The sequence below is a fragment of the Nestor notabilis genome, unplaced genomic scaffold (assembly GCF_000696875.1).
Source record: "Nestor notabilis isolate BGI_N333 unplaced genomic scaffold, ASM69687v1 scaffold12501, whole genome shotgun sequence".
NCBI lineage: Eukaryota > Metazoa > Chordata > Aves > Psittaciformes > Psittacidae > Nestor > Nestor notabilis.
Window position 1 is genome coordinate 73,853 of NW_009914263.1, and position 13,941 is coordinate 87,793.

Genomic DNA, 13,941 nt, shown 5'->3' on the forward strand with positions numbered 1-13,941 from the left:
TATTAATAAATAGTTAATCCACTGAGATTAGGAGAGTTCAAGAGCTATAAAACTCATCTGATGGAAGGAAACAGATCTGCTGCTCAGTCAATTGGTGCACTCCTGTTATTAACAGAGTGCTATAAGAATTCTGTCTCATCATCACTTCACCTCTCCTCTTGGCAGAACGACAAAATTCTCCTCAGAAAGTGCATAAGGTTTGAATTCATAATATATGTTGAGGTCTCCTAGATTTCAGTCCCAATTTTATTAGTTTAAAAATGTTTTTAAATAGAAAAATACAAATCTGAATACTATTCTTTAGTAAAGCCTTACCAGATCTGAGATACTGAAATTCATATATCTGACATTAGTTTCCTGCAATGGTAGTATGTTTAGATGCATTAGATATACAACCATTCTTTTATGAACATCAGTTCTGCCTATTATTTTCTTTATGTTGCCTTACAGAGGCTATGTCATGGCATTTCATTTTCCTTCCAATATCCCATTAAAAATTCACAACCTATTTTGATATCACAAGAATAATTTTTGGTCATGTTCTTCCATACTGTATGAACTGAAACAAACAATAAAGTATCTGTTGTTCAATTATTCTTTTCACTTTTCCAGCAAAGGAAGTGAAAAAAGCCCCCATGTTTTTGGAGAAGCTTCAGAACTGTGGTATTCCTGAAGGGTACCCTGTCAGATTAGAGTGCAGAGTTGTGGGAATGCCACCCCCCATATTTTACTGGAAGAAGGATAATGAGACCATCCCGTCAAACAGAGAGAGGATGAGGTACTGTACCATCATATCCATGCATGGAGTTTCTTGTGTCTGAACCAATTGTTTCCTTGAAAACCTGTGTGATAAGTACAGGTGGTGGTATTCTTAAAACAATTTCTTTTTTTCCACATGAAGTTGTAAAAAGCTGGCTTCACTGTGAGGTGAACAATAGCTACTTCCTTGGTTGAGAATAAAGGCATGGAGCATAACATGCCACTGATTTGGAGAGTGGTGATAGACTTTTTGGCCCATAGGCCTGATACAGCATATGCAGCTTCTTACTAAAGACACTATGATATGGTATTTTAAGGCATTTTAGCAACTTACGCTTTCTCTCAACTATTTTTTCCTCTCAACTATTTTTTCATAGTTCTAACTATGAATGAATTCAAACTCAGAACAGTTAGAACATGGTTGTGAATTCCCCAGAGAATGGAATAATAGAGAGTTAGCATACCAGATACAAAGGCTGATAACAAAGTTTGGTCACAGACATAGGCAAAGACTTTGATCCCTGCTTACAAAATAGAACAATGTTCAGGTTCAGATCTTGCATTCAAATGCATCACTATTTTTTAGGTTTTGCAAAAGAAAAGCTATGAAATAATGTGTCTGGCTGTAATTAAAGAGAAAATTGCTTTCATTTATTTTTTAAAGATTTCTACTTCAACATAAATCTTATTTTTAATATTTTATTTTACTTGGCTTCAACTAATGATTGGATTTTGACTCATTGCATCTCCCAGATCAGCTTCAAGTAGTACTACATTTTTACGCGCACACCCTGCAGGCTTTCTGTAAAGAAAGCTGGTGCCGCAGCAGCACTTTTTCTGAAGGCACACCTATCACAAGGTGTGTTTCAAGCTTACTTGAAAGTATCTCTGTGGTCTCCCTGTCCCCATTCAGAGATTACTGCGCCTCTCCAAGAAGTCCACCTGACTGATCTTCTGTAGCCTGTAGTCTATTCCTCTGCCTTTAAGTATATTACTCAAATATATATTTCAAATACTGGTACTTTCACAGGAATTATGGTTACACACATGGGAAACACTGTAGTTAATCTAAAATGATCAACTGTCCTGAAAAGCCTCATTTCCAGTTGTTTCACAGAAGCTTAGAAAACAAGTTTTTGCTTCAGCTTAGCAGAAGAATATCTAAGGGAAACCTCCCACACCTCACAAAGCCAAGAGCTAACATTAGGTTTGTAACAACTCTGCTATTTCGGCCAGTCATGACCAAACTGCCTGCCCCCAAGGCTTCAAGTGCTTTTACACAGGTCCGTGTGAGTGATGGGCAGCATTGTCCTTGTTTGTCCCTAACTTGCATCACTATTATTTTCCTGCCTAAAGCTAAGAGACCTTTTTTTGTATCATGGTGTGGGCCTGCATGAGCTTCTATACTAGTACACCCCCAGCATAAGGCATATTATGTAGTGCAGAGAGCAAAGGGTGAATGTTCCCTTTTTCATTAGAGCTACTGGAAGCAGAAAATGTCCTCTTGGCCTGAAATTCTCTGGTTTGTTTTTTCATTCCAGTTCATAAGAAAAGAAAACCTCAAGTTTCAGAACTTCCTGTCACTTCAAATATTTTAATGTACTTATCTCCCAGCTCTTCCTTAATAATAAGGGAATCACTTGGGTTGATAATAAGGACCAACCACAACCTATAGAGCAGAGGAGCCTTAGTTCTCTGATATACTACCAAATAGTTTTTCCTGGAAATTGCAGCCTGGAAGTCTGAAATCACTGAAGAGCAAAAGAAGAGGAGGGAAAAATGAAGCAGGTTTCTTTAAGAGTGTTGGCCAAACAAATCTTTAGGATTCTGCCACTCAGTCATTTTCTCATGGAAAAGGGTGCCATAAGAAAATTTCTGAGTGGCTCTCATTACAGTTGTGAAGAATATCACAACTTTCTAGAAATGTTCTTGGTATTTTGTTACATTATTCTTCTAGCTTCCAAACTAGGTAAAAATACAACAGGACGTCACAGCAGCTTTGCACGGGTTTAAGTTCATTAGAGTTCAATAAGAAATTCCAATATTAAAACATAGAGAGTAACAATTTAGCTCACACTGTCACATGATGTCTTTGCACAACTGGAAGGAGGAAGAACAAATTTCAATTAGTCTGGTCACTGGTTGAGGCCATACTGAAAACAAATCTACTGACTAAAAATGTCTTGGACTGCTACCTCTCTGAGAATAGAAGCTGTGACTTACCTATTACATAATTAATGTACATACTGTAAAATCTCAAAGTTTTTATGTTCTTGAGAAATACTAATTCCAAAACAACTATTTTCCCAGCATGCATCAAGATACAACAGGCTATGTCTGCCTCCTCATTCAACCTGCCAAGAAAGCAGATGCTGGCTGGTATACCTTGTCTGCAAAAAATGAAGCTGGTATTGTCTCTTGTACTGCTAGACTTGACATATACGGTAGGTATTGGCTAGTAAATCAAACAAATCAGAATTTATTTTCTTTGGCTGGTCCCAGTAATAAAACATAAAATGTATTCCCCAAACTCTTGGATTATAACTATAATCTCAAAAAAACCCAACCAACAACCAACCAACCAACCAAACCAAAAAGCCCCATGTTTTCAACCTTATATTTCTTGTCTAAAAAACCAAACCAAACCAACCAACCAACCAAACAAACAAAAAACCCATACCAAAACCAAACAAACCTCAATTATCAGAGATAACTGCAAATCATCAGAGCATCTCTGTCAGTTTTCTGCCACCTTGTGGTGATATAGACAATATCAATGTAATGTTCAAGAGAGGGCTAGTAGAGTCATTCAGAAAAGGTCACATAAAATGAAAAATAATTCCTTAGGTATCTAAATGTTGCAAGACATAAATTAAACTTTAACACGAAGAATTCAAGGTACAAACAGGAAAAAGATGGCAAGTATGAAATGCTTCCTGATTCCAACCATATTTTCTAATGGCTCTACAAGCCTTATACACCAAGGAGTGACAGGAATCATTTTTCTCTGTGCTATTCTGAACGAATGGGGTTGGAGGATTAAAAGAGTGGTCTGGTATTTGGAATTTCATGTACAAAGAGAAAGTACAGTAAATAATGAGTATATTGTTCACACAGAAACAAACTGGGGGCTGCAAGAAAAAAGGATGCTCTTTTTCAAATATTTCCAGAGAGACAGGGTCAAAATTCAGCATGGAAAGACACTTCCTATCAATGCTTCAGAAGCAGATTGTGGGTCCCATGTTATTCTTGGAGTTTTTAGCCTGAACTACCCCTTCATTTCAATTGGTCACAGATATGCTTGTCCCGTTTGGGTGCAGACATGGAGGTTTTGTATCGATAAATACCAGCAATGATAATATTAATTTCCCCTTCTGAAGTGTTTTAAGAATTATAACTATTATACATTATATAGTAGCTAGATATTCCTACAAAACTATAACTGTATTTGTTCATATGGGAACATGCTGAACGTCACTTTCAAATTACTGAATCTTTGGATTACATTTCTTTCAGTATCTTTAAAAAAAATCTAGGAAACTTGTTACTAGTTGTAAGTAGTAGAGGGAAATAATACTTGTAATCACTTCTTTAAATAAAATGCCTATATTACTACTTTGAAATTAAACACCACCCAAAAAACCAAAATAAATCATGAAGCAAAGTCCCCCAAAGGACAGAGTAGTACAAAATCCAAAATCAAAGCCATGTCCAGTTTGTTCATCTCTATTCATGCTATGGTATGGTTTTGGCTATGATTGCAAGAGCTTTGGAGAAGGCTCCAAAGATTAAATGACTGAATTTTGGACTTAGTAAAATCTATGTAACCATTACCACTGAACTGAACGGGGATGAAATTCCATCTGTGGACTTTAATAAAAATACTCAACGTATAAACTACATAAATGATAATATTTGAAGGAACAGACCTGAAAACAGGGAGCCACAATGCTGTACTCTGTCCAAAGATGTTGAAAGCAACTTTTAGTTGTGTGCACTGATTTCTGTTGTTTCATTGATAACTTAATGAGAGGTTTATACAGCCTATTCTGTTTCTGTTGCTTCAGCTCAGTGGCATCGTCAGATTCCACAACCAATAAAGCTTCGATCTGGTGGCAGCCGGTATGCAAGCCTTACTGGTCAAGGACTTGACATTTTTTCTGCCTTCCCAACTACTGAAAGCCCTATGCTGTTTTCATCACCAACCCAAAAGGTGGTGGAGAGTGAAGAACTTTGAAAAACAATTGTTCCAGTTACACCCGCAGAGATACTAGAACTGCTGGGGGGGGAAGGGGAAACAAACCCAAACACACAAAATAAATAAAAACACAAAAGAGGTACAAGTCAAGATGCTCAAGGTTTACAAACAACTTGTTTGTAATTAAGTGTACTGCTGCAGCAAATGTTGCAAGTAGCTTACCATACAAGATTTTTGCATATTATTTTCCTGCAGGATAATTGTGGTATGGAGTGTCGTGCAATAAATTCAGTACTGTGTAGTTTGCTAAGAATTACATAGTAAACATAGTTTTCAGCACTTAAAAGCCAATACCACTTTTACTGCTTGAATTAAAACTACCATACTGTAGCAAGCCATGTTAAGGATTGATGATTAGCTGGAGTACTGCCAGTGAAAACATTGACATTACAACAACAATAATCTTGAATGAAGGTAAACAACAAGACTTTGAATGTAATGCTAAAAGACATGCCAGAAAATCACAAAGCACAAGTCACAGGGAAAAGATGTAACTCATTTTTATATATTATTATACCAATAATCTTTGAATTTTTGAACTCAAGACTAGATAAATATAGTGTTTCATGTAGATGCAGCTGTATACCCTATATATTTATATTTGTGTGTGTGTGTTTACTCCATGAACTGTGTACTCACGGTGTAAGGATTCATAAAGTAAGGGACCGGGCACATGCATAGGATGCTAACATAGGAAACCAAAATTCCTGTTGTCTGAAGCATGTTCTCAGGAGCCCATAGCTGAAACGGTTTTCCAGATGTGCTTCATATTTTTTTCTTTGCAATGTTAATGATATTCTGCCTTCAAACACAGATGATATCAAGTTTGTAACTCTGTGGTTTTTAAATACTGTTTAATACCATTTCCTGATTTTTAACATGAGTAAATTAAAAAGGCGTCTGCCATCTAGCTCGTTTTTTAACTAACTGAAAAGGAATTATGATCTAGTCAAATTTAAATTTTCACCATCATTAAGGAAATGATCACAAATGTGGTGCCTACTATAAAGAGAAAATTCTGTTAATATACAAAAGTTATGAAGTTAAGCAACAGTTATGTGCAAAGAGCTAAAAAGCCTACTGTAACTGATAGTAGTAATAAATAAGGTAATTTATTGAAAGTACAACAGAAGGTGTTAAATGACAACACTTAATGATTGTTTTAAACATATTTATCATCTACACAGTTGTATTAATACCTCCCAGCGCTTAGAATCTGTGAATATCTAAGATTATTTCCTGCACCTTTAAATTACTGCGATCTTTCTTCTTTGGAGATTGTTTTCAAGCAGTTCTTACTGCTTTCAACATGGCTCGAGAATGCAATGAAGTCCTAATCAAAGTCACAGAGATTAAGAGGAAAATTTATAGGCAGTTTCATTTTAGACCTTATTTGGATTTTTTCAAATTAAAAATGTAACTTTAAAAAAATTGCATATGAAAAGAAAATAATGAAGTGTTCTATTTAGAGCAAAGAGATACTGCATATAGCCAGAGACTGAGAAAGAGATAGCCTTTCACTGGATTTCCTACAAATACAGGTTATGTTGTTTCTAACTGTTGGTTCCCTAAGAATTTAGTGGAAGTTAATTTGTTCCACTTCCCACGTGAGTGAAGACCATAAAACAAAACCATCATTACAACATTCATGCTTTTCTTACAAATCTCAGATGAGTCACCCCAGACCAAATAGATGAGGAAACTCAAATCCATTCTTATCCTGGGAGACAAAACAATGTGCAAATATTTCAGTGGGAAAGCAGAAATACCAGTTGTTGCCTGTGTAGTACCTCTTCCCTGGAAAACAAAATAAAACTAGTAGCTATTAAAAGTTATGCATTGATTCAAGTGACTTCAATTACAGGGTGCCGAATTTAAGACATTGTGGGTCTGATTTTCTAGGCTAAAGAACCTACTGTTCCTCTATCTTCACTTGTTTTTAGGACAGCTTAGGCATTCCAAAACTAAACCTAGACTGAGTCAGAGCTGGACAGCCCAAAATTTAAAGTTTGCCATATTAGTAACTACTCCTGTGAAAATAGTCCAAGGAAAGTCATTGGGTTTTGCTTGTTTAATCAAGTGCTGTTAGGAAGTAGAAAGTGAGGAAATTAAGACACAGAAGATCAAATTCTACTCCCATGTACAGTGCTGTTCTTCCCATTATTTCATGCCAGAACTGAAGAGTAGATTTTGATCCAAAGTATTGCAGGCTGTCTATCAGCCATCAGGTTTTATACCTAGCACAGGCTTAGTCAAAGGATTGTCTGCTTAGAACTCCCCTGTGGCCCCTGTGCCTGGCTTTGAGTGAGGGGCTGGACAAGATGACCTCCAGAGGCTCCTTCAGACCTAAATCACTCTATACTTCCTAAATTATTTTACTTTCCACTGCCTCTCTGAATACCCTATGTGGATTAAGTTACCCATTGACTGAGTAGAAACTAAGAATTCAAGTAAGTACAACCTTTTCCTTTTTAACTAGGCTATATCCTATGAGGCAATTCTAGCTACAAAGTGAACACTTTAATCAGAGATCTTTACGCAGTTTAGAAAATAAGAAATACTTACTATTAGCAAATAACTGGTTACCAGTGCTGGAATCATACTTTTTAATATTCCTGACAGTAGTAGTGGTTCTCCCATTTTACATCATCAGACAACACCCCCAAAAAACTCAGTACAAATTAAAAGACAAAGTGCACAGAGAAAATATGTAAACCACATCTCTTCAACCTTTTCTTCGTGATTTCAGTGGAATGCCTCCAAACTTGTATCATTCTAACCTGAACTGACAAGATGAGGATGAAATGGTACAGAGCTTCTTTTAAATGAACATTCAGTCCTTTGGAAGTTGGAGGACAAAGCCTAGTGCTGAAATATTTAAGAAAAAAAAACACCTGTGCAAGAAGGATTAATCCTTAGTCATTTAGGAAGAGGCCCCAGAAGTTTCCCTGAGAGGTAGCCTACAGGAGTGGACCACCAAAATTTGTCAGCTGAACTATAACATTCTCTCCTTGACAGTATTTACTAGCAAAAGCATCAAAACTTTACCCATGACATCTCCCTACACAATGCAGAAATCGGTAATTTCAATTACTTTTGGTACATCTGATACAAACAAAATCAGAGTCTGATCCCAAATGTTCTGTAGTCATTTTGCTTGTTAACTGCTACAGGACATTTCTCCTCTGCATGTACTGAGCCCATAAAAGGAGTATGTAAAGGAAGCTGATGTGGATGGATGTAAATACTGTTCATTAGTAGTACTGATGTGCTCATCACAAAGACAACTTGCTAGAAAAGGACAAAAAAATTATGTTGATGTTGTTAACTGATGGAAAAGCCATGGGAAAAAGGCTTGTGTAAGCAGTGGAGACAACACTGAGCTGTCACAAAACATGCAATGCTGTTTGAGATATGTCCTGTGGAGGATGGCACTGTCTTATCACTTGAGATTTGCAACTGTACTCCCTGAACAGCTTGGCTGTTCATTATTTTTGTTTAACTGAGTAACTGATTTGACTTCACACTTGCATGGTATTTCATTCTATTATTCAGGGCAGGGTACTGCAACAAGAAAAATCAATATTAGAACTTCCACTGAAGTCAGTGTTAGCTACATTCTTTCAAAAGTCCATTAAATCACCACGATGTTGAGCATAATGTTCTATCAGTGAGATACAGAAATGCTCAGGTTTGTAACCTCTCAGTGTTTTCTGAATCAGTGTCCTTAGTTTCCTGTTTCCTTCTAGTCCTGGTTTTGCATACAGAGACACAGTGTATTTCAAAGAACAGCAGAAATGACAACTTTTGTACTGAAGTCCTAGAAAGCAAAAGTATTATCTTTGCTTTAAAATTCTGGTCCAGCTTGGTGCAGACCCAGTGCTAAGCAGCACCACATTTCAGTTTGCGCTGATGTTGTTGGACTTCTTGCCTTAAAACAGCTGGATTGAGCTCCTTTGCTTCCATATGGAAGATGAAGCATACCTTCTAAATGCATCACATGTGCTAACGTGAGAAGATGAGAGCACACACTTCAAATACAAAAAGCCAAGTCTTCAGTTTTTATCTTTAATATGTAAACAATTGCCAATCCCAATGGTTTATAGTAATCATAGTTACTTCAAAGCAACAGATCTGGAATAAGAATTCCTTTAAAAACCTTGTTCTTAATGCTACCAGGTTTAAAAGCATTTCTGGAAATGCTTTCATACAACATTATTAGCAAGACCTAAATTTTAACTGTTTTATTTTGGAGAAGTGTTTCATTGTAATTGCCTTACTATTTACAATACGAAGATGTTCACTTTGAGCCTTAAAATTCTATTTTATAATTTTTTCTTTATTAAAGTTGCTTTTTTTTTTTTTGATCCAACTTCATTCTCACTGGGAAGGAAAATGTTAATGTCAGTTTTAAAGTATATTTTAAGTGCATATGAAAGGCAAAACCGAACACTTGCCTGTTCGGTAATGTATTTCCCTTCGTCTCACCTAAACTTAAATAAATGCTTCAGAGTTGCATATAAAAGTGTGTTCTTCACGTGCTCAAATAATTTTGAAAGAGTGCAATAAGATCAGGGGTGTCCTCAGAACTTTTCTGTGACAGCTGATTAATGGAAACAGGCCTTACAATATTTAAAAGAAAATAATAAAATACTGTAAAGTTGTACACAAGCAATGCTTCTAGAAGGTAATTATGAAATCTAGTTGTTTTTTTGAACAATTCTTCATATCAATTCACTTTGGTTTTAAATTATGCTTTCTTTTTCTGATAATCTCAGCCCCTTCATCAAAACTGGAAAGAAAAAGTTTTCTCAGGGGTACCAGAGCAGAAGCCAAGGAGTCTTTAGGACTATTTGCATATTTTAAAGGTCAGTATATTTGCCAAATTCTCAGGATCCTTGAGAATTAGCCACCAAAGGCTATGCTTAAGCATAATAATTTTACCTACAGACCATCATAACTGAACTCCACCATGTCTCAAAAAATCATGCAGAATCTACTACATTGGCTGCCTAGGCCACACACTTGCCGTGGAACACCCATTTACTGTCTCTAGACCAATGATCCTATAAGTTTCCCCGAACATGTAGGGCACTGGAGACCTGTTACAGAGGACTTGTTTTTTCAAACATTAGCTGTGTATAAGCACTTGAACAAGAGAAAATTGAATGAGAGTCAAACACACAAACAAACCACACTGAACTTCACTCTTCCCTATACACATCTTCAACTTGAATGATTTAACCTATTCTTTGTACATTAGTAGACTTTGGAATTAATTTTAAATGAGCAGCAGATGTAAAACCAACATTTGAAGGAAGATGGATCTTATAGCTCAGATACAGAAGAGAACAGGGGGAAATAAAAGGATGCACCCCATTACATTTGCTGGTACTGATTTTGCTTTCCCTTGTAACCGTGTTTCTCCATTCCTACCCGGCTTGATTTCTATGTACTTCTGCATCTGCTAGGTCAGAGGCAATGTTCCTAAGACCATCTGAGCTCAGCTACACCTCCATGGGTTAAAGCAGCTACTACACTTTTTATGATTTCCTGTAAGCAACACAAGCTGTTTTTATTTATGTCTTTCTACTTCTAGTCCACTATAAAGAACTGTTTATTGCATAATACAAAGAAATTCTGGGCTGTATGTTCTGTGAATTTAAGTGGAGTTCTCCATTTACATGAGTGGGAAATTCTGTTCAGAAACTGACCATCTTTTAGGATCACACAATCCATTAGTAGCAGGCAACACAGTTTTGTAAAGAAACGGATAAATACCAAAGACATTCTGAAATTTTGAGGGGGAAAAAAAAAAAGGACTATGCACCCTAGACTGCAGGAAGCCATTCAAAAATGAATCTCTTATTCCTTGGAGTTACATATCCAGATATTTTAAGCAAACTCTGTGTAAGATATATTTTGCATGCTAGTTTCTGTACAAATGAAAACTGAATTACAAACTAGAAAAAAAAAGTAGACAATATTAAAATGTACTCTTTGGTAGAAAACATATTTAAATATTATTCATGGGGATTTTTAAAGCCATGTTTTCTTGATATGTAATTAAAGTTTAAAACATAAGGCATGTTTTTAAAAGTGCCCAAGTACCACGTGAAATCAATGTTTCTTACACGATACCTGTGTAGAGGAAACACTGGACTACTACTTCAATGAATAAACATGTCTTTATTCTCTGCACATTTGGTTTTTCCTGGATATTCTGTAGTGATAGAACAGCTGAACATAATTAAAGCAAATAGATGCTGTTCTGTAAATTCTTACTGAATTAAAAAAAGAAAAAAACCCTAGATAAATTTCACTCCTAAATTACAGCAAACTGCATCCATGTTGCTTAGCTCAAGTAGCTGGAACCCTACTTTAAGTGTAAGAATGCCTATCTTAAGGAAAAAGCTTACTTCGGAAAATCAAAAATTTGATTGAAAATCATATTATTCTTTGTGCCCAGTGAACCACATCACACAACAGGACACCCACAAAGATTTCACCAGAGAAGTTCTACTTAAGAAAGTATAGAAAACTTCACTAAATATTAAAAAAATCTAATGACACTCATGCTTCCCTGAGTGAAACGGTTGTAATGTCATTGACTTTACAAGAGTGTAACCAAGGTTAGCAACATTTTTACTTTTCAGAATTTGTACAGCTGCACTATTTAACAATTCCAGTCCAAAACTGAGCTTTGCCCTGTATGTGCGTATACTACAAGATGGTCTGTGCCCTAAATACCTTATAAATGGTGAAATGGAAAATAGAAGCCTAAAATTGGAATGAATTGAAGTCGTAAGACATGCTAATACATATTCACTGATGATTCCAATACTTAGACAGGAAGTAAACACTGTCTTTTCATTCCTAACATACACTTACGGAACGTGCTACCCTAGTTCTGCTCTCAGCCACTGAAAGTCACTGCAGTTAAAAATGTCACTCCAGTTTTGAGTTCAAAAATAACTCTGGTCACCTTGTCAGAATAGGGTGATACGATTCAAAGAATCACAGAAGCAGAGTATCCACAGCTACTTCAAACAGAAACCCTTGCAGTCTGAACCTTTTAGAAGAATAAAGGTTAATTTGCCACAAATTGTCCATTAGAATTTCACACTGAATTTCAATAGTAAAACATGTATGTGTGTAGTATGCAACAAATATTTAATGAAGCAAGCATTTCACATCCCCAGTGTTTTCACAATAATGTGGGGTTAGAATTACAATGTACTGATACTACAAATAGAAATATTTCAGGTTTGCACTGCTGTTCAGCGCGAGAAAAATTTATGAGCAGACAAACTCAGTCTCTAAGAACACACAAAGCTCTGAACATCTATGCTTTTGCTTCATTTGGAGGGTCACTGGCAGCAATAATCATTTAAGAGGAGGGGGCTTCAAATGCCTATACCAGTAAAGTCCAATATAGAAGAACGGTCACAGCCCTTATCTGACAAGCATCAGACAGCCAGTGGGGAACAAATATTTGAGAGCAATAATCACACCCAAGTTAAACTTAAACAGTCAAGTTTACATTTCACAAAATGTCATAAAGGAATTTGCAAAGGAAAGCTATGAAAATTAACCTATGACTTCCTGAATAGTTGTGTTTGAGAAGTCCAAAACAGCATGGATTATGTGCTTTTCAGACTGCCTTCGGAAAGAATTTTTAATGTTTAAACTTCATCCTCACCCCAATTCACTCCCCAAAAATCTTTGACAAGTCATCAATAGACAGACAGCTGTCTATACACTACAAAGAACTACTCTGCTGCCTTCAGTACTACAGCAAATTAGAAATCCCACCATCCAGCTCAACGCTGCACCCTCTCAAGAAACAAAAAATACTATAGCATTATATAGAAGACAATTTTTCCAGTAGCAATATTACTAATTATTATCAATAAAGAGATCAATAAAACATTTACATTCCATTAGCACAACCAAATCTAAGAGAATAGGCATAATAATCTTACCATATTGTTCAACACCACAGATTGATGCAATGACCTGATTTGCAAATGTTCACAAGCTACGTACTGCAGCGAAGTGCTTCTTAGGACTTTGGTTTCAATTCTTAATAATTTTTGGTAATATGCCCACAGATATTTTATGTTTTGTGTTGATTTGTTCCTTTTTATGTGAACTTAGTATCATTCATCTAACCATTCACTGCACACTAATCCATTATTTTTATAATTGCATCATCATATGCAGTAGACAAAATTACAACACTGCATGGAAGAAACACAATCTGAAAAGAAATTGGTATTAAGTACTTCTATGTAAATTACATATAAACTGCACTGTCATGTCCCACTTAATCAAATTATATGACAGTAGTGCAGAAACGCACAAGTAACATTCTTGCACACCATTCTGGTATTGATAGCTTTGTATTGTATTACCCTTCCCACCTAAGGTTTAGAAGGCTATCTTTCACTAAGCTAAGTCTTCCATGTCATATAATTGCACAATTTATTTGCATCATATTCCCATTTCAGGACAGAAAAGCCACTACTATGCTAGCAGTGCAGGTGAGAATGTCTCACAGCTAATAATGTTTACAGCTAATAAACTACTGTAATATGGCACATCATCTAATTATTTATGGATCACACCGATTATTATTACAGATATAAACTTGCCCTTTAATCATGAGTAATATTCAAACAGTATCAAATTTGCTATATGATAGACAGCAATTAATTCTATTCTCCGTATATATAAACTTAAGCAAAGAAATCAGTGAGTAACATGACTTCACATTCCCAGAAGGCTAAATCCACTTTCTATTGGCTGGTAAAGATCTAATGTAATTCCTAAGAAGAAAAAGGCACACACTTAAATAATTAGAACTATCCATTACCTTTAAAGAGGCTAAAGCATACGTTAAAAACATTCCTGAATGCTAG

General features: G+C 35.9%; 1 protein-coding gene across 1 annotated transcript in view; it reads left to right on the forward strand.

The window, feature by feature from the left end:
- MYPN (myopalladin) overlaps nt 1-5,038 on the forward strand; it is a 48,301-nt gene extending 43,263 nt beyond the window's left edge. Inside the window, 3 exon segments of the mRNA XM_010023570.1 lie at nt 613-778; nt 3,070-3,203; nt 4,827-5,038. Of these exon segments, the coding sequence (XP_010021872.1) occupies nt 613-778; nt 3,070-3,203; nt 4,827-4,996 (470 nt within the window). The 3' untranslated portion in view covers nt 4,997-5,038.
- The last annotated feature ends 8,903 nt before the right edge of the window (nt 5,039-13,941 follow it).